Source organism: Camelus bactrianus, chromosome 9 (assembly GCF_048773025.1).
Source record: "Camelus bactrianus isolate YW-2024 breed Bactrian camel chromosome 9, ASM4877302v1, whole genome shotgun sequence".
Lineage (NCBI taxonomy): Eukaryota > Metazoa > Chordata > Mammalia > Artiodactyla > Camelidae > Camelus > Camelus bactrianus.
In genome coordinates, this window is record NC_133547.1 from 4,624,210 (window position 1) to 4,644,158 (window position 19,949).

At 36.4% G+C, this 19,949-nt stretch overlaps 1 protein-coding gene across 1 annotated transcript; it reads right to left on the reverse strand.

The window, feature by feature from the left end:
- Positions 1 to 13,976: 13,976 nt before the first annotated feature.
- LOC105067198 (vomeronasal type-1 receptor 4-like) lies at positions 13,977 to 15,192 on the reverse strand. Its single transcript, XM_010952673.3, has one exon. The coding sequence runs from the start codon at positions 14,919 to 14,921 to the stop codon at positions 13,980 to 13,982; it is 942 nt and encodes a 313-aa protein (XP_010950975.2). The 5' UTR covers positions 14,922 to 15,192; the 3' UTR covers positions 13,977 to 13,979.
- Positions 15,193 to 19,949: the final 4,757 nt, after the last annotated feature.

Here is a 19,949-nt window from a genome sequence, read left to right on the forward strand (position 1 = left end):
TAATTACAATAATGAGAAACTTTTAAGTGTATGTAATTACATACATATATTGCCATGCTATTTGTTTTATTGCTAAAAAATAAAGAATTCCATGAAATACATTTTCTCATTGCTACTTCAGTTCACATATTTTGGTGTTATTACTTGAGAAAAATCCAATGAATATACTAGAAATGTTTGTCTTTATAAGGAGTAAGTAGTCTATGTTATTATAAATAATCAATATATTTGGGTTTATCAAGTTTTCAGGGCTTTTCCAATAGACGTGGTTTAATTCCTTATTTGATCTATGTTTACTTCTTTTCTAATAACTTTTAAAAAGAAATTTATATCTGACCCCTTTTCTTTTGAAGTTGTGTATTTAGTTATTTGCTAATTTATAACCTAGATATTTCACTGTACTTTTAAAAACTACACATTGACAATATAAGGACATTACACATAAATCTACTCTCAAATTCCACCTTTTTTGGTGGCATCTATTTTAAATGTGTTAAATACATGCACAGGCCCGAAGACCACAGATCAAAGAAATCGCTCAAACTGAACACATTTCTGTACGTGGTACCCATATCAATAAATAGAATGTTGTCAGACCCCACAGACACCCTAACTGGCTCCTTCCTGTCACTACACCTAGGATAACCCCTGCTGTGACATCTAACAGCATAGATTACTTTCAGCACTTCTGGACTTTATGTGGAGAAAATAATGCATTTACATTTTTGTATTAGACTTCTTAATTTTCTATGTTGCTTGTGAATTTAAATTTGTATAAAGTTGTACATCATTCTTTGGCATTGCTATATAGGACTCCATTTTATGAATATCAAACAATTTAGAATCACTGTTACAAGGAGCGATTCTAGAGAAATAGGAATTAAGGAATGGGTTTTTTTATTTTTCAATTTTATTTTTTTTGAAGTGTAGTTGGTTTACAATGTTACTTTCAGGTGTCCAAAAAGTGATCCAATATGTATGTATGTATGTGTATGTATGTGTGCGTATATATATATATATATATATATACGCACACACACATATTTTCAGATTCTTTTCCATTATAACTTACTACAAGAAATTGAATATAGTTCCCTGCGCCATACAGTAGGTCATTCTTGTTTATTTTATATATAGTGGTATGTATCTGTTAATCCCAAACTCCTAATTTATCCCTTCCCCCTTTCCCACTTTGGTAACCATAGTTTGTTTTCTATGTCGGTGAGTCTATTTCTGTTTTGTAAATAAAATTTTTATCTTTTTTTAGATTCCATGTATAAGAGATATCATATGGTATTTGTCTTTGTCTGATTTACTTCACCTAGTATGATAATCTCTATGTAAATCCAAGTTGCTGCAAATGGCATTACTTCATTTTTTTATGGCTAATATTCCTTTGTATATAGTCATGTGTGTGTATGTATATGTATGTGTGTATGTATGTGTATATGTGTGTATATATGTATATATATGCATATGTATGTGTGTGTGTATATATATCGCTATATATATATCTCACATCTTATTTATTCATTAATCTGTCCACGGACATTTACATTGTTTCCATGTCTTGGCTATTGTAAATACTCCTGCTATGAACATTGAGGTGCATGTATTTTTTCAAATTATAGTTTTCTTCAGATATATGACCAGGAGTGGGATTGCTGGATCATATGGTAACCCTATTTTTAGTTTTTTAAGGAATCTCCATACTGTCCTTTCATAGTGGCTGCACCAATTTACATTCCCACCAACAGTATAGGAAGATTCCCTTTTCTCCACACAATCCAGCATTTATTATTTGTAGACTTTTAAATGACGGCCATTAAGACTGGTGTGAAGTGATAGTTTTGATAAATTCCTCTAATAATTAGCAACGCTGAGCATGTTTTCATGTGCCTGTTGGCCATCTGGATGTCTTCTTTGGAGAAGTGTCTATTTAGGTCTTCTGTCCTTTTTTTGATTTTTTTTTTTTTTTATATTAAGCTTGTATGAGAAATTTGTATATTTTGGTAATTAGTCCCTTGTGTCACTTGCAGATATTTTCTCCCACTCTGTAGTTTGTCTTTTAATTTTATGGTATCATTAGATACACAAAAGTTTTTAAGTTTAATTAGTTCCCATTTGTTTATTTTTGCTTTTATTTCCATTGCTCTAGGACATGGATCCAAAAAAATATTGCTGCAATTTATGTCAAAGAATGTTCTGCCTATGTTCTCCTCTAGGAATTTTAGAGTATCTGGCCTTATATTTAGATCATTAAACCACTTTGAGTTTTTCTTTTTGTATATGGTGTTAGAGAATGTTCTAATTCAGTCTTTTACAGGTAGTTGTCCAGTTTTCCCAGCACCACTTATTGAAGAGACTGTCTTTTCTCCACTGTATATTCTTGCCTCCTTTGTCATAGATTAATTGACCATATGTGTGTGGGTTTATTTCTGGACTTTCTCTCCTGTTCCATTGATCTATGTGTCCGTTTTTGTGCCAGTATGATTCTGTTTTGATTACTGAAGCTCTGTGGTATAGTCTGAAGTCAGGGAGCATGGTTCCCCCAGCCCCATTTTTCTTTCTCAAGATTGTTTTGATTATCTGGGGTCCTTTGTGTTTTGATACAAATTTTAACATGTTTGGTATAATTTCACTGTGAAGCTATCTGGTTCTGGAGGGGTTCTTTTGTTGTTGGGAGTTTTAAAATTACTGATTTCATTCAGTGCTGGTAATTGGCCCGATCATATTTTCTATTTCTTCCTGGTTCAGTCTTGGCAAATTGTACCTTTCTAAGAAGTTGTCCATTTCTTCTAGCTTGTCCATTTTGTTTGCATATGGTTGCTCTTGGTAGCCTCTTACAATTCTCTGTATTTCTGTGGTGTCAGTTATAACTTTTTTTCATTCCTGATTTAATTAATTTGGGCTCTCCCCCCTTTTCTTCTTGATGAGTCTGGCCAAAGCTTTATCAATTTATCTTTTTAAAGAACCAGCTTTTATTTTCATTGATCTTTTATATATGTATTTTTAGTCTCCATTTACTTCTGCTCTAATTTTTATGATTTGTGTCCTTCTACTAACTTTGGATTTTGTTTGCTCTTCTTTCTCTAATTGCTTTAAGTGTAAGGTTAGGTTGTTTATTTGAGATTTTTCTTGTTTCCTGGTAAGCTTTTATCGCTATAAATGTCCCTCTGAGAACTGCTTTTGCTGTGTCCCAGAGGTTTTGGATCGTTGTGTTTTCATTTTCATTTGTCTCTAAGTATTTTTTTATTTCCTCCTTGATTTCTTCACTGACCCATTGGCAGTTTAGTAGCATATTGTTCAGCCTCCATGTATTTGTGGGGTTTTTTGCAGTTTTTTTCTTATAGTTGACTTCTAATCTCACAGCATTGTAATAGGAAAAGATGCTTGATATGATTTTAATTTTCTTAAATTTACCAAGACTTGCTTTGTGGACCAGCATGTGCTCTATCCTGGAGAATGTTCCAAGCACACTTCAGAAGACTGTGTAGTCTGCTGCTTCTGGATGGAATGCTCTATAAATAGCAATTAAGTCCATCTGATCTAATGTGTCATTTACGGCCTGTATTTCCTTATTGATTTTCTGTCTGGATGATCTGTCCATTGATGTAAGTGGGGTGTTAAAGTCCCCCACTATTATTGTGTTACCATTGATTTCATCTTTAATGTATGTTAACAGTTGCCTTATATATTGAGGTATTCCTATGTTGGGTGCATATATATTTACAATTGCTATGTCTTCTTCTTGGATTGACCTCTTGATCATTACGTAGTGTCCTTCTGTAAGTCTTTATTTTAAGATCATTTTGTCTGATATAAGTATTGCTACTACAGCTTTATTTTGGTTTCCATCTGCCTGGAATAGCTTTTTCTATCCCCTTACTTACAGCCTGTATGTGTCTCTAGCTCTGAAGTGGGTCTCTTATAGACAGCATACACATGGGTCTTGTTTTTGTATCCTTTCAGCCAGTCTATGTCTTTTGGTTGGAGCTTAATCTCTGTGTATTTAAGGTAATTATCCATACATATGTCCTTATTGCTATTTTGTTGTTTTGGGTTTATTTTTTGTACATCTTTTTTTTCCTTTTCTTAATTTATTCTCTTCTCTTGTGATTTGATAACTATCTTTAGTTTTATATTTGGATTCCTCTTTTCTTTGTGTGTGTATATCTATTATAAATTTTTGGATTGCAGTTACCATGAAGTTTTGGCATAGAAGTTTATATATATATATGTGTGTGTATATATATATATGTGTGTGTGTATATATATATATATATTTGTTTTAAGTTACTGAACTCTTAATTTCAAATGCATTTTAGATACCCTGCATTTGTACTCTCCTCCCCTCACAAGTACTGGTTTTGTTACTGTATTTTACATCTAATTATATTGTATATCCTTTAACTGCTTATTGTGATTTTACTACCTTTGTTTTTTAACCTCCCAATTAGTTTGTGAGTGGACGATTTCCTACCTTTACTTTGTGTTTGCCTTCACTGGTGAGATTTTTCCATTTTTTAATTTTCTTGTCTCTATTTGTGTCCTTTTCTTTTCTACCCAGAGAAGTTCCTTTAGCATTTGCTGTAAAGCTGGTTTGGTGGCATGGAATTCTTTTAGCTCTTGCTTATCTGTAAAGTTTTTGATTTCTCCATCAAATATGAATGAGAGCCTGTCTGGGTAGGGTATTGGTTGTAGGTTTTTCTCTTTCATTACTTTAAATCTATCATGACACTCCCTTCCGGCCTGCAGAGTTTCTGCTGAAAAATCATCTGATAACCTTATGGGATTTCCCTTGTATGTTATTTCTTGCTTTTCTCTTGCTGCTTTTAATGTTTTCTCCTTATCTTTAAGAGATATTCTGCCAGTTTCAGTAGGTGTTCTTTGAGAACTGATGGGTCTCCAGATATAACTTTTGGTGTAGTCATGTAAGGGGATGAGCTATGTGTCCATCGGTTCTGTCATGTTGGTACCGCCCCCTTCTCCTTATCTTTTAATTTTTGTCAATTTGATGACTATGTGCCTTGGCATGCTCCTTTTTGGGTTTATCCTGTATGGAACTCTCTGTACTTCCTGGACTTAGGTAATTATTTCCTTTCCCATTTAGGGATGTTTTCAGTTATAATCTCTCCAAGTATTTTCTCAGATCCTTTCTCTATCTCTTCTCTTCCTGGGACCCCTATAATGCAAATATTAGTGTGTTTCATGTTGTCACAGAGGTCTGTTAAAATATCCTCATTTCTTTTTTTTCTTTTTTCTGTTCTGTGGCAGTGATTTCCACTACTCTGTCTTCTAGCTTACTGATCTGTTCTTCTGCCTCATTTAGTCTACCCTTGGTTCCTTCTAGTGTATTATTCATTTCAGTAATTGTTTTCTTCATCTGTTTGGTAGATCTTTATATTTTTTAATCCTTCACTAAAAACTTCTAACTTTTTGCACTGTGCTTCCATTCTCCTCCCAAGTTTTCTGATCATCTTCACAATTATCACTCTGAACTCTTTCTTGGGTAGATTTCCTATCTCCTCATCACTTAGTTCTTCTTGTGGGGTTTTATCTTGTTCCTTTGCCTGGAACATATTCGTTTGCCACCTCACCTTGTCTAAATTTCTACTTGTATTTTTATGTGATAGTTTAGTTACATTTCTAGTACTATAAGATTCTCCATGCATATGGTATATATATCCACTCCCGTCTGAGTCTCAGCTTCAGCCATTACTCCACAGAGAGTAGCTACTGTTATTAGTGAATGGTGTGATGAACAAAAATATGGACAGTAGGTGTGTTCATAGCTACTGGGAGTGTGAAAGGTGGGGTTCTCATGCAGACAGCCCAGAGAACAGAACATCCAGCCAAACAGGATACTTCTCAAACTTTAAAATTTTATGGAATTTACCCTCCTAGGATTTTTACTTGCTTTGGACAGGTGACTTGTTTCTTCTTCCTGATTTCTTGCTCTTAGAATGGGAATGTCTATTCTATGCTGTTCCACTGTGAAATTTATCTGCTTTTACAGGTTTATAGATGGAAAGGACTTTTTCTCTGAGTGAGTCAGATTGTGTATCTCAACCACAGCTGAATTAGACAATATTTAGATGAGATAGGGGACTTGGAGTTGATGCTACAATGTGTTAATGCTTTGGAGATTACTGGAAAGAAGGGGCAAATGCATTTTTCATGTGAGAAAGAAACAAACTATGGGTCCAGAGGGCTGAGAGTTATAAGCTGAACTGAACTCCAAATTGATAGGGTGAATCCCCAAAGCCCAATATCTCAGAAGATGACTATATTTAGAAAAGGGACTTTAAGGAGGTGCTAAATTAACATGAAGCCCATTAGGGTGGATTCTACTGCATTCTGATTCATGTCATTATAGCAGAAACACTACAACAGAGACATCATTCTTATACACACACACAAGACTCATCATGTGAGGACACAGAGAGAAGATGGCCATCTGCAAGGCAAGGAGGAGACTTCACAGAAAGTGATGAATGGGAAAAACCTGAAACCTAGGAAAATCTACCAAGCAAGATTATCATTTAGAACAGAAGAAAGGATAAAGAACTCCTCAGACAAGGGAAACTTTAAAGTGTTTATAAATACAAAATCTGTCCTAAAGGAAATGTTGTAGGGTCTTCTCTAAATGGAAACAAAGTAGGAATCTGCAGGAAAGGCTAAATCCCATTAGGAAAGGACAATATATGGTAAGGACAGAGGATCAACCCCTTAAATAAGCCAATACATAGATTAAAAGATAAAAAATTTTAAAAGCAACTATGATCACAATAAATAGTTAAGAGATAAGCATGAATATATAAAGTATGACATCAAAACCACAAAATGTGGGGTAGGGGAGGAAAAAATGTAGATCTTTTAGAATGTGTTTGAACTTAAATGACTACCAGTTTAAAACAAGTAGACATAACTATAGATCTACATATATAAATCCCATGTTAACCACAAATAAAAAACCTACAATAGATACACCAAAACTGAAAAGAAAGGAAAGCAAGCATACTGCTAAAGAAAACCATCAAACCACAAGGATAGAAATAAAAAGAAGTAGTGAACACAGAACTGTGACCACAACCAGAAAACAAGTAATAAAGAGGCAATAAGTACATACCTATCAATAATTACCTTAAATGTCGATGGACCAACTGCTCCAATCAAAAGACAAAGGGTGGCTAATTTGATTTTTTTTTAAAGTCCCTTCAATATGCTTCCTGAAAGAGACTTACTCAGGGCTAAAGTCACACACACAGACTAAAAGTTGTAGGATGGAAAAATTATTTCAAAATGGTAATAAAAACAAAGCAGAGGATAACAATTCTCCTATCAGACAAAATAGGCTTTACAACAAAGGTTATATTGAAGGACAAAGAAAGCCATTATAAGCAGGGAGGATATAGCTAGTGGTAGAGTGTGTGCTTAGCATGTACGAAGTCCTAGGTTCAGTCCCCAGTACCTCCATTTAAAAACAAACAAATAAACCTAATTACCCCCCCAAATAAATAAAGAGAAAGGCATCATATAATGATAAAGGGATAAATACAAGAAAAGCATATTATACTCCTTAACATAGATGCACCCAATACAGGAGCACCTAAATATAAACCAAATGCTAATAGACATTAAGAGAGAAATTGACAATGACATAATAATAGTAATGGACTTTAACACTCCACTTATATCAATAGACAATAGATCATCCAAACACAAAATCAATAAAGCAACAGTGGTCTTAAGCAACACAATAGACCAGGTGAACTTAACAGATATCTATAGGACGTTACATCCAAAACCAGCAGAATACACATTCTTTTCAAGTGCGCATGGAATGTTCTCCAGGACAGATCACATGCTAGGCCACAAAACAAGTCTCAACAATTTAAAAGGACAGAAATTATATCAAGTATTTTTTCTGACCAGAACAATATTTAACCAAAAATCAATTACAGGAAGAAAAATGGGAAAAGAAAACACACATGGCAACCAGGCAACATATTACTAATAAAACCATAGGGTCAATAAGGAAATCAAAGAGTCAAGTAGAAAATACCTCAAGATAAATGAAAACAGAAATACAACTTCCCAAAATGAATGGGACATAGCATAAGTTCCGAGAGGGAAGTTTATAGCAACATAGAACCACCTCACAATGAGAAAAATCTTCAAAAAGACAATCTAACATACCATCTAAAGGAATTAGAAAAAGAACAAAGCCCAAAGTCAGCAGATGGAAGGAAATGAAAAAGATCAAAGAAGAAACAAATAAAATAGAGACTAAAAAAACAGAAGAAAAGATCAATGAAACCAAGAGCCATTTTTTTTTTCAAAGATAAACAAAATTGACAATCCTTTACCCAGGCTCATTAAGAAAAAAAGAAAGACTACACACACACAAACACACACACACACACACACACACACACACACACACACACACACACACACATACACACACACACCAGAGGAATAAAAGAGGAGAAATCACAACACAGATACAAAAATATGATACAACACCTCTGTAAACAGTTACATGCTAACAAAATGGAAAACCTAGAAGAAATGGATAAATTTCTATTAAAATACATTTTAAGTGGAATTAGGAAGAAACAGACAGCCTGAACAGAATGATCAATTATAGTGAAATCAAAATAGTCACTAAAAAACTCCAAGCAAACACAAGTCTAGGACTGGGTGGCTTCAGGGGGATTCTATCCAACATATAAAGAAGAGATAATACTTATCATTCTCAAACTATTCCAAAAAACTGAAGAGGTGGGAACACTTCCAAATTTGTTCTACAAGGCTTCATTACCCTGATACCAAAAAGCAGAAAAACAGAGGACAAAAAATAGGAAAATTATAGATCAATATCTTGACTGCAGATGAAAAATCCTAAACAAAATATTAACAAACATAATTCAACAACACATAAGAAGGATCATACATGATTATCAGGTGGAATTTTTTCAGAGATGCTAGGACAATTCAAAATCCAGAAATCTATCAAGGTGATACACCACATTACTAAAAGGAAGGATAAAAATTACATGATCATCTCAATAGACACAAAAAAAGCATTTGACAAAATTCAGCATCCATTCACGATAAAAAATTTCATCAAAGTTTATATAGAAGGAACATACCTCAACATAATAAAGGCCATTTATGACAAATCCACAGCTACCACAGTACTCAATGATGGAAAATTGAAAGCTTTTTCTCTAAAATAAAACAAGACAAAGATGTTTGCTCTCATTACTTCTGTTTAACATAGTATTGGAATTCCTAACCTCAACAATCAGAAGAGAAAAAGAAATTAAAAAACACCAAATGGAAAGAAGTAGTAAAACTGTCACTATTTGCAGGTGACATGAAACAATATAAAGAAAAGGAAAACCCAGTACACTTTTTGGAATGTAAATTAGTGCAGTCACTGTGGGAAACAGTATGGAGGTTCCTCAAAAACCTAAAAATAGAACTACCAGAAAATGAAAACTCTAATTTAAAAAGATACGTGCTCCCCAATATTCATAGGAGCATTATTTACAACAGCCAAGACATGGAATCAATTTATATGTCCATCAACAGATGAATGGATAGACATGTGATTATATATATATATATATATATATATATATATATATATATATATATATACACACACACACACACACACACACACATACATACACACACACACAATGGAATATTACTTAGCCATAAAAGAATTAAATTTTGTCATTGCAACAACATGGATGGATGTGGAGGGTATTATGCTTAGTGAAGTAAGTCAGACGGAGAAAGACAGATACTGTATGCTATCACTTATACATGGAATCTAAAAAATAAAACAAATGAATATAACTAAACAGAAACAGACTCACAGATATAGAGAGGAAACTAGTGGTTATCACTGGGGAGAGAAAAGGAGGGTGGTATGAGATAGGGTAAGGATTTAGAAGTACAAACTACCATGTATAAAATAAATAAGTTAGAAGGACATATTTCACATCACAAGGAACAGAGCCAACATTTTACCATAATGTAAACAGAGTATAATCTATATGAACACTGAATCACTATGTTATATTCCCAAAACTAATATTGTAACTCAACTATAATTCAGTAGAAAAAGTTAAACTTAGAAGGATAATTATATAATGTAACAGAGGTGCTAATTATGGCTCCAATCGTGATCATATTATAGTGTATAAATATAACATATTACCAGTTTGGACACTTTAAATTTATACAATGGTATATGTCAAATATATTTTAATTTAAAACATCAGCTGGAAGATGGCAGAGTGGTAGGACCACGAGCTTGCCTCTCCTTGTGAGTACAGCAAAACCACAATTGAATGCTAAACAACCATCGAAAAAAGACTAGAACCTAGCAAAAAAGATCTTCTACAATTGGAAACATAAAGAGGGAACCATAGCAGGATGGTAGGAGGGGAGTGCTCATGATACCCCTCAGGTGGGTAACCCACAAGATGAAGATTTGTTAAGCCCCAAAGGCCCTGCCACAGGAGTGAGAGCTCTAAGCCCCACATCAGGGCCCCCAGCTTGGGTCCCAGCATTGGGAAGAGAAGGAGATCCCAGGACGTCTGGTTTTGAAGGCCAGGGGGCTTGGCTCTGGGAGCCCCACAGGACTGGGGGAAACGGAGACTCCATTCACTTGGGCAGTATACATGGAAACTCACATGCACCAGGCCCAAGGGCAGAGGCAGTGATTTCATAGGAACCTGGGCCAGGCCTGCCTGCTGGATTTGGAGGGTCTCCTGGGGATATGGGGGACAGATGCAGCTCACCCAGGGGACATAAAAGCTGGTGGAGGACAATCTGGGAGTGTTCATCTACAGGAGCTTTCCTGGAGGCTGACATCTTGATTGGATCATTAGCACTGAGACCAAGCCCTGCCCAACAGTGTGTAGGAAAGCCTCAGGCCAAACAACATACAGGGTGGGAACACAGCTCCACCCATCAGCAGACTTCCTGAGCCACAAAGGCCTCTAGACACAGCCGCACCCACCAGAGGTCCAGGACCAAGCTTCACCCAGCAGTGGGCAGGCACTGGCTCCTCCTGCCAGAAACCCTGCATAAACCTCTAGTCTAGCCTCATCCACCAGGGGAAGATACTAGAAACAAGGAAACAATAATCCCAAAGTCTGTAGAAGGTATCCACAAACACATAGAAAGATAGACGATATGAGACAGCAAAGGACTATCTCCCAGGCCAAGGCACAAGATAAAACCCAGAAGAAGTAAGTGATGAGGAGATAGGCAATTTATCTGAGAAAGAGTTTAAAGTAATAATGGCCAAGATGTTCAGAGAACTCAAGAGGAGTATAGATGCACAGAGCGAAGTTTTTTAGCAAGTGGTTGGAAAATATAAAGAATACCCAAACAGAGTTGAAGAATACAATCATTGAAATAAACAATACACTAGAAGGAACCAAGAATAGACTAAATGAGGCAAAAGAACAGACCAGTGAGCTAGAAGACAGATTAGTGGAAATCACTACTTCAGAACAGAAAAAAGAATGGAAAGAAATGAGGGTAGTTTAAGAGAACTCAGGCACAACATGAAGCACACTAATATTAGCATTATAGGGGTCCCAGAAAGAGAAGAGAGACAGAAAGGACCTGAGAAATTTTTTGGAGAGATAATCACTGAAAACTTCCCCAACTTGGGAAAGGAAACAGTCACCCAAGCCCTGGAAGTGCAGAGAGTTCCACACAGGATCCACCCAAAGAGGAGCACACCAAGGCACACAGGCATCAAATTGACAACAGTTAAGGATAAGGAGAAAATATTAAAATTAGCAAGAGAAAAGCAATGAATAACATACAAGGCAAATCCCATAAGGTTACCAGCTGATTTTTGAGCAGAAACTCTACAGGCCAGGAGGCAGTGGCATGATATACTTAAAGTGATGAAAGGGGGAAACTTACAACCAAGAATATGCTATCCAGCAAGGCTCTCGTTCAGACTTGATGGAGAAATCAAAAGCTTCACAGATAAACAAAAGCTAAAGGATTTCAGCACCATCAAATCAGCTTTACAACAAATGTTATAGGACCTTCTCTAGTCATCAAACCATAAGAAAAGCAAACAAAAAGAAGAAAGAGAAAAAAAGAGAGAGAGACCTACAGAAGATTGCTTTGGCTGTTCTGGGTCTTTTGTGGTTCCTTATAAATTTTGGAATTGTTTGTTCTAGTTCTGTGAGGAATGTGGCAAGTATTCTGATGGGGGTTGCGTTGGATCTGTGGATTTCTTTGGGTAGTGTGGCCATTTTGATAGTTTTGATTCTTCCAAGAGCACAATAAATATTTCCCTTTTTTGTGTCATTTTGGTTTTTGGAGTCTCGGTAACTTCCTTGGTTAAGTTTATTTCTAGGTATTTTGTTGTTTTTGATGTAATGGAAATATCTCTACTGGTTATAACATTCTGGTTTTTGAAGTGAAAAAAAAAAGTGAATGAAGGGCTGGAAATGGCAAAATATCCTTCTTTGTTATGGGTGAGTTGTATTCCATTACATATATGTATGCTGCGTCTCCATTATATATTCAACTATTGACGTGCACTTAGGATGCTTCCATATCTTGGCAATTATAAATAATGTTGCTGCTAATAGTAGGGTGTATGTATCTTTTTGAATTAATTCTTATTTTGTGGTTGACTTTATTCCTTTGATAACTATGTAAGTTTAAAAAGCTAAAGCTCTAAACATTCTTAGAAACAATGAACAGTATGTATATATAAATTAAAAAATGTGTGTAGTAAAAAAAATGATCTATCAAGCCATGAAAGACATAGAAGAAACTTAAAAGACACATTACTAAATGAAAGAAGCCAGTCCAAAAAGGCTACAAACTATGATTCCAACCAAATGACATTCTGGAAAAGGCACAGCTATAGGAACAATAAAAAGATCATGGTTTCCAGGAGTTTGGGGAGAAGGAGGGAGGGAAGGAGGAATGAATAGAAGGAGCACAAGGGATTTTTAGGGCAATGAAATTATTCTGTATACTATACTGGTGGCTACATGCCATTATGCATTTGTCAAAACCCACAGAATGTACACCACCAAGAGTGAATCCTAAAGTAAACTATGGACTTTGGTTGATAATAATGTGCCCATGTTGGTTCATCAATTGCACCAAATACACCACACTGATGAGGGGGGTTGAGGGGAGGGGAGTATATATGTGTGGGTGGGGAGGGCTATGTGTAAACTCTCTGTATTTTCTGCTGTGAACCTGAAACTGCTCTAAAAGAATAAAGTCTATTCAAAATTCTTTAAAAATCAGCTGAAACATACTTTTGTTTTGTGCTCCTTTTGCTTCACTTCACTTCAATCTGGTAATTTCTAGATGAAAGTATGTAAATGTGCTAATCACTCTATAAAACACCAAATTTCCGATAAATGCTGTCATTGCTTTAAGGATGTTATCCGTAAAACCCATAACTGTCTCCCAAAATCCCTATTGACTGAGACTGGTTTTAAACTCCACCTCCACACCAGGCTACTCTTAATTCTGTGAAGTTATGAATTTGTTCAGTTGATTAACGACCATCACACACCCTAATCCACATTCATGCGTACGTTTATCTATAAGTTCATGCCTATTTAACTTCTGGGAAATTTACTGTTTTCGATTGAAAGCTACACACTTGAGTACTTCATAATACGCAGATTGTTTCAAGAACTGGTGTTTATTATTGCTTAAATTCTGAACTTCTTTTCTTTTCTGCAAGTATTAGAAAAATTTCAGTCATATTATTCTTTACAGGACAACTATATTTCACGACAATACTGTTACAATGGTTTATTTTGAAAAAGATGCTCAGCATGTCCTGTTTACTATTCTCTTGAGATTCAAAATTTTAGTTAAGATTCTGAGGTGAATGAACAAATGAACAGGCAACTCGGCATTGTGGCAATACATACAATTTACATATTTCTCCTCATAGTAGGGGATTTCGTATTCCTTCTCCAGGCAAAGTAGAGGCTGTGTACAATGGAGTCACGGCTCATGAGCAGAAAGGGGCTGACAGTTGGGAAGCACGCAGTTATGATTGTAGCGATGCTCACAAGGAACCAGCTGGGATTCTCAAAGAGAGACAAAACAACTTGAAAGATAAAAGAAAGAGTGTAGAAGTAGACAAAGGTGCTCACAAGGAGAAGAATGGTTTTAGTAGCTCTGGCCTCAGGGGAGGATGTGGAGGAGGCATTATTCCTCCGAATGTGTTGCACCCTCTGCTTGTGCCTGTGCAGGATGAAAACCATGGAGCCACTGGCCCAGAGCATGAGCCCCAAACATGAGACATCAGGGAACAAAAGCAATGCTGCAAATAACACATTACTGGTTTTGTGATGACAAAAGGAAGAACAGTATCCAAAATCCCTGTTGTCTGTGATGCTTTTGTTGCTCCATTTACCATGTATGCAGACAGGAAAAATGATGCTCACCAACATTTGCAGGAACCAACACAGGAGAATAGAGGGAACAATGTACCTGAGAGATTTTCCTTTAAGCTCTGCCCACCTAGAGTTCCTGGGACTGATCGTCATCACCTGAAAGACACTCAAGAGGTAGATGCTACCGATGGACACTCCCCTCCCCACTCTGTGCAGAAAGAAAAAAAGTTTGCATCCAAAATCGCTGGGGGAATGTTTCCACCCAAATACTGCCATTGTGTGGGGGACACCTTTGCAGAGGAGGACAAGGAAGTTGGCTACAATCATGTGCTTAAGCATCAAATCTGTGCACCTTAACCTGTACCTAGTCAAGTAAAGGCTGTTATAATGGGAAAGAAGTAAGAAGTTGCCCAGGATTCCAACCACAGTCTGTGTTAAGAAGATCACATCTAATGTCACATCCCTGCTGTCCATCCTCTCAGACACCCGTCACTGAACTTTCTTCTGAGTTACACTGTCCTGCATGGGAACACGAGGTGTGAGCTACATGTATCATGTCAGCTGAATCCAACAGTGTCCACTTACCATTAGTTCTCACATGGAAACATTTACTGAATGCTTTTGATACTAGCAGATTCCATAGAGTTGAATGTATAACATTTAAAGAGCACTTAACAGTGTAAAACTAATCACTGAAAACACTACATGAGATCACTTCATTCTTCACAAATCTGTGCAGCAGACACTTTTCATGACTAATTATACAGAGGAGGGTAACGTGCACAGAGAGGTTAAATATTTATTAAAATTTACTGCTTAGGGCAGAATATGAACTTGAAACCAAGTGAACTGTTAAAAAGAGTGCACTGAACCACAGTTCTCTGCCCAAAAGCTAATTAGCTGTGTTCAAAAAATATCCCGATCTATATTTCATGTTGATTTTACAACCTGACATTCGAGTTTTAGATTTTTATAAATATATATATACTTTTTCATTATAACAAGAATACATTTATTTGTAAAGTTTTATTCTGTATGTCAGTATCAATTATGACTAAAGCTTTAAACACCCTAACACATGTACACGCACTGTTAGCAGTAAACCACTGCGGGAACCTGCCCACGGCAAGTCAGTGCAATAAAGATGAGGAAGACGTGAGATTAGGATGCCAACAGGAAGACCCCTTTGCTCTTTTTCAGAAAAGCAAGTATAATGGTACCTGTCATGGGAATTACTGAGTAAGCACATGTAATGCTGCAAACTTTGGGAGATAAAACAATAAAACCTGATGAAACGGTGCAAGGCAAAACTAGATTATTATTATTTGCAGATGACATACTTAGCTACTTGTGAATGCCAGAGTTAAGGGAAAATGCTAGCAAAGAATTAAGAGTATGAATGATATTAACCTACAGGACCTGTGTAAAACAGCATTTGCAAGGCATATATTTTTTGCATTTTATAAATTGAAAGACTAGATGTTTCGGATTGATATTAGAATATTTTTAAATGGGTGGAAACAACATGAGAATAACAACTGCTGCCTGTAACCCATAATTATCAGGTCAACTGCTCCATAAATTTAAGAGTGACCATAACTTCATCATAACCAACACACCACAGAGACGTTCAGTAGAGACACAGTTGCTGACTCCAGGAACTGCATCAGACATCCAGACTTAGAGAAAACCTTTCTATTTAGGTCATTTCCACGTGTGTATACTTTCTGCACAGGATCAGATGATTAGACTCAGCATACTCTTTATTGTAAACCTGGAGGTATTATCGGTGCACCTCTGGCAGTCCTGAACTCTTAGACTGTGATTCCTATAACGTAGACTCAATAGCAGATTGATTTGATGACTATATTTTCAAGCACCTTAAAAATCAGATTTCGTTATCACTTGGATTCAGCTACAACAATCACTGTCAGTGAGGACTGCGTTAAATTGCATGAGGAGCCTTCAGGAATTGGAGTAAGTTCTAAGACCCCATCTCTCTTTACATGCTCAGCTTGTGCCTGAGAATTCTTCAGCTTGCCTGAATGGCATTGGCACTGAATCAGATTGTTAAAGAGAAAACTGCTTTTTTTCTGATATGATCACTTACCTGGAACCTTGATCTGCCTTTCCCTGAAAGACTCGCCTGTCAGAATGAAATCGAAAATACCGAACTCCTTTCTGCTGCCAAGACAATGGGCTCAATGAGATGGTCTTTACAGCCAGTACCTGTGTGGGAAGGAGGCAGTCACAGCCTGATATATGGGTTTGTGAGTCTGTGTCCTGTCCTCCTCTCCCCTCAGAACTGCAATTATCATTTCACCTGTAACAGTAATGGGAGTGGAGGCTTGGGACCTGAGAACACGTCTGAAAACTTTTCTCTCAATTGTTAATTACAAAAAGCAATTACAAGTTTCTAGGAAGCCCGCCTTAGGAGACATGTGGAGTATTTTTGAGAGGCACTTTCTTTTCCATGATCCCTGAAAGCAGACAAGGCCTCACAGGGAGGAGAGTAGGGAACGCTGACATCACACACATAAGGGGCTGGCGTAAGTATGTGTGTGCCTCTGGATTCTTCACTTCCCTGAGATGTTTCCCTACCCTAAAACTAGTACTTTGCCAATCTTTAAACCACTGAACTGAACCATCAGTTAAAACATTGGTAGAGAAATGGAATAAGACAAAATTCCAGGGGAGCATATTCAAAGTAAGAGTAAAAGGAAGAACATGATAAATAATTCATTTATAGACATTGTTTGCACAAACGAAAGCCAACTTATTTGTAATAATTTGCCTTATTCAATGCCAATTAATATGGAAATCTTGTAGAAAAATATGCCTTTATTGACCTCCATTAGTGATAAGAATTAGATGCAGAAAACAAATAGAAAAAAGAGAGAAGGTTTGAAAAGTGTCTCACTAATAATCACCTAGTCTGATGGCTCTACACACAGATTCTACCATTCTTGTAAATATCAGATGAGCCAATGCTCAATGATTTAGTTTAGTTGGATCAAATGATTACCACAGTTCTCTACAGCAATTAATTGTGTTATTCTTCAGTAATGAGCACCTGATGCATTGATAATTAAGAACTATACATTAAGAGTTGAAAGTAATCTTTTGGTTTTCCCTACAATGAAATCCACATTTAATGCAGGGTCATGATGCAATCTCCTGCCAATTTTCAAGTCAGGAGTTGGAGCCCTACTGGTGGGCAACCAAGTCTGAACACAAACATGAACTCATTTAAACCATTACAGGAAGAATCAAACAAACACACACGTGGGTTCACACACACTCACGTAAACCTACGTACTCACTGTTTATATAACTCACTCACATACTCACACAATTACGGTTACAAACTCACAAACATTCATGCACACATTCAGCACATATAAACTCATACTCACATTCATAAACTTATATATTCAGGATCTTGTAGTAACCTATAATGAAAAACAATATGAAAACGAACACATGTATGCACGTGTATGACTGAACTATTACGCTGTGCACTAGAAATTGACACAGCATTGTAAACTGACTATTCTTAAGTCATGACACACATTCACACAAACTCACACAGTCACGTTCACTTTCATAAAATCAACTTACATAGTCCCTGTGTGTGTGTCACTGGGCATGTTCATATACAGAAGAATTGTTGTATCTCCAGACTTCTGGATGAAGGGGAAAAAAAGGTCCTTTCCATCATTTGTAACCTTTCCAACCCTGCAACAAACCACAGGACAATGTTTACAAAAGATAGCTTTATTTTTTTTAGTATTTTTAATTGAGTTACAGTCATTTTACAATGTTGTGTCAAATTTCAGTGTAGAGCACAATTTTTCAGTTATACATGAACATACATATATTCATTGTCACTTTTTTTTTTTGCTGTGAGCTACCACAGGGTCTTGTATATATTTCCCTGTGCTATACAGTATAATCTTGTTTATCCGTTCTATATATGCCTGTCAGTATCTACAAACTTTGAAATCCCAGTCTGTCCCTTCCCACCCCTCGCCCCCTTGGCAACCACAAGTTTGTATTCTATGTCTATGAGTCTGTTTCTGTTTTGTATTTATGTTCTTTTTTTTTAATTCCACATATGAGCCATCTCTTATGGTATTTTTCTTTCTCTTTCTGTCTTACTTCATTTAGAATGACATTCTCCAGGAACATACATGTTGCTGCAAATGGCTTTATGTTGTCAGTTTTTATGGCTGAATAGTATTCCATTGTATAAATATACCACATCTTCTTTATCCAGTCATCTGTTGATGGACATTTAGGCTGTTTCCATCTCCTGGCTATTGTAAATAGTGCTGCTATGAACACTGAGGTGAAGGTGTCTTTCTGAAGTAGGGTTCCTTCTGGATATATGCCCAGGAGTGGGATTCCTGGGTCATATGGTAAGTCTATTCCTAGTCTTTTGAGGAAAGATATCCCATGCTCCTGGATTGGAAGAATCAATATTGTTAAAATGGTCACACTGCCCAAGGCCATCTACAGATTTAATGCAATCTCTATCAAATTACCCAGGACATATTGCACAGAACTAGAACAAATCATAATAAAATTTATATGGAACCACAAAAGACCTATACTTGCCACAGGATTACTGAAGAGAAAGAAAGAGGCTGGAGGAATAACTCTCCCAGACTTCAGACAATACTATAGAGCTACAGTCATCCAGACAGCATGGTATTGGTACAAAAACAGACATATAGACCAATGGAACAGAATAGAGAGCCCATAAGTGAACCCACAAAACTTTGGTCAACTAATCTTCGACAGAGGCAAGAATATGCAATGGAATAAAGACAGTCTCTTCAGCAAATGGTGTTGGGAAAACTGGACAGCAGCATGTAAATCAATGAAGCTAGAACACTCCCTTACACCATACACAAAAATCAACTCAAAATGGATCAAAGACTTAAACATAAGACAAGATACAATCAATCTCCTAGAAGAAAACATAGGCAAAACATTATCTGACATACACCTCAAAACTGTTCTCCTAGGGCAGTCTACCCAAGCAATAGAAATAAAATCAAGAATAAACAAATGGGACCTAATAAAACTTACAAGCTTCTGCACAGCAAAGGAAACCATAAGTAAAACAAAAAGACAACCTACGGAATGGGAGAAAATTTTTGCAAACAATGAAACCGACAAAGACTTGATCTCCGCAATATATAAGCAGCTTATACGACTTAACAAGAAAGAAACAAGCAATCCAATCCAAAACTGTGCAGAAGACCTAAACAAGCAATTCTCCAAAGAAGAAACACAAATGATCAACAGGCACATGAAAAAAAATGCTCTATATCACTAATTATCAGAGAAATGCAAATCAAAACTATGATGAGGTATCACCTCACACCAGTCAGAATGGCCATCATTCAAAAGTCCACAAATGTCAAATGCTGGAGAGGCTGTGGAGAAAGGGGAACCCTCCTACACTGCTGGTGGGGATGCAGTTTGGTGCAG

Excerpts from the sequence above, each read along its gene's own strand:
- LOC105067198 (XM_010952673.3), bottom strand. The coding sequence starts at position 14,921 with ATGGACAGCAGGGATGTGACATTAGATGTGATCTTCTTAACACAGACT.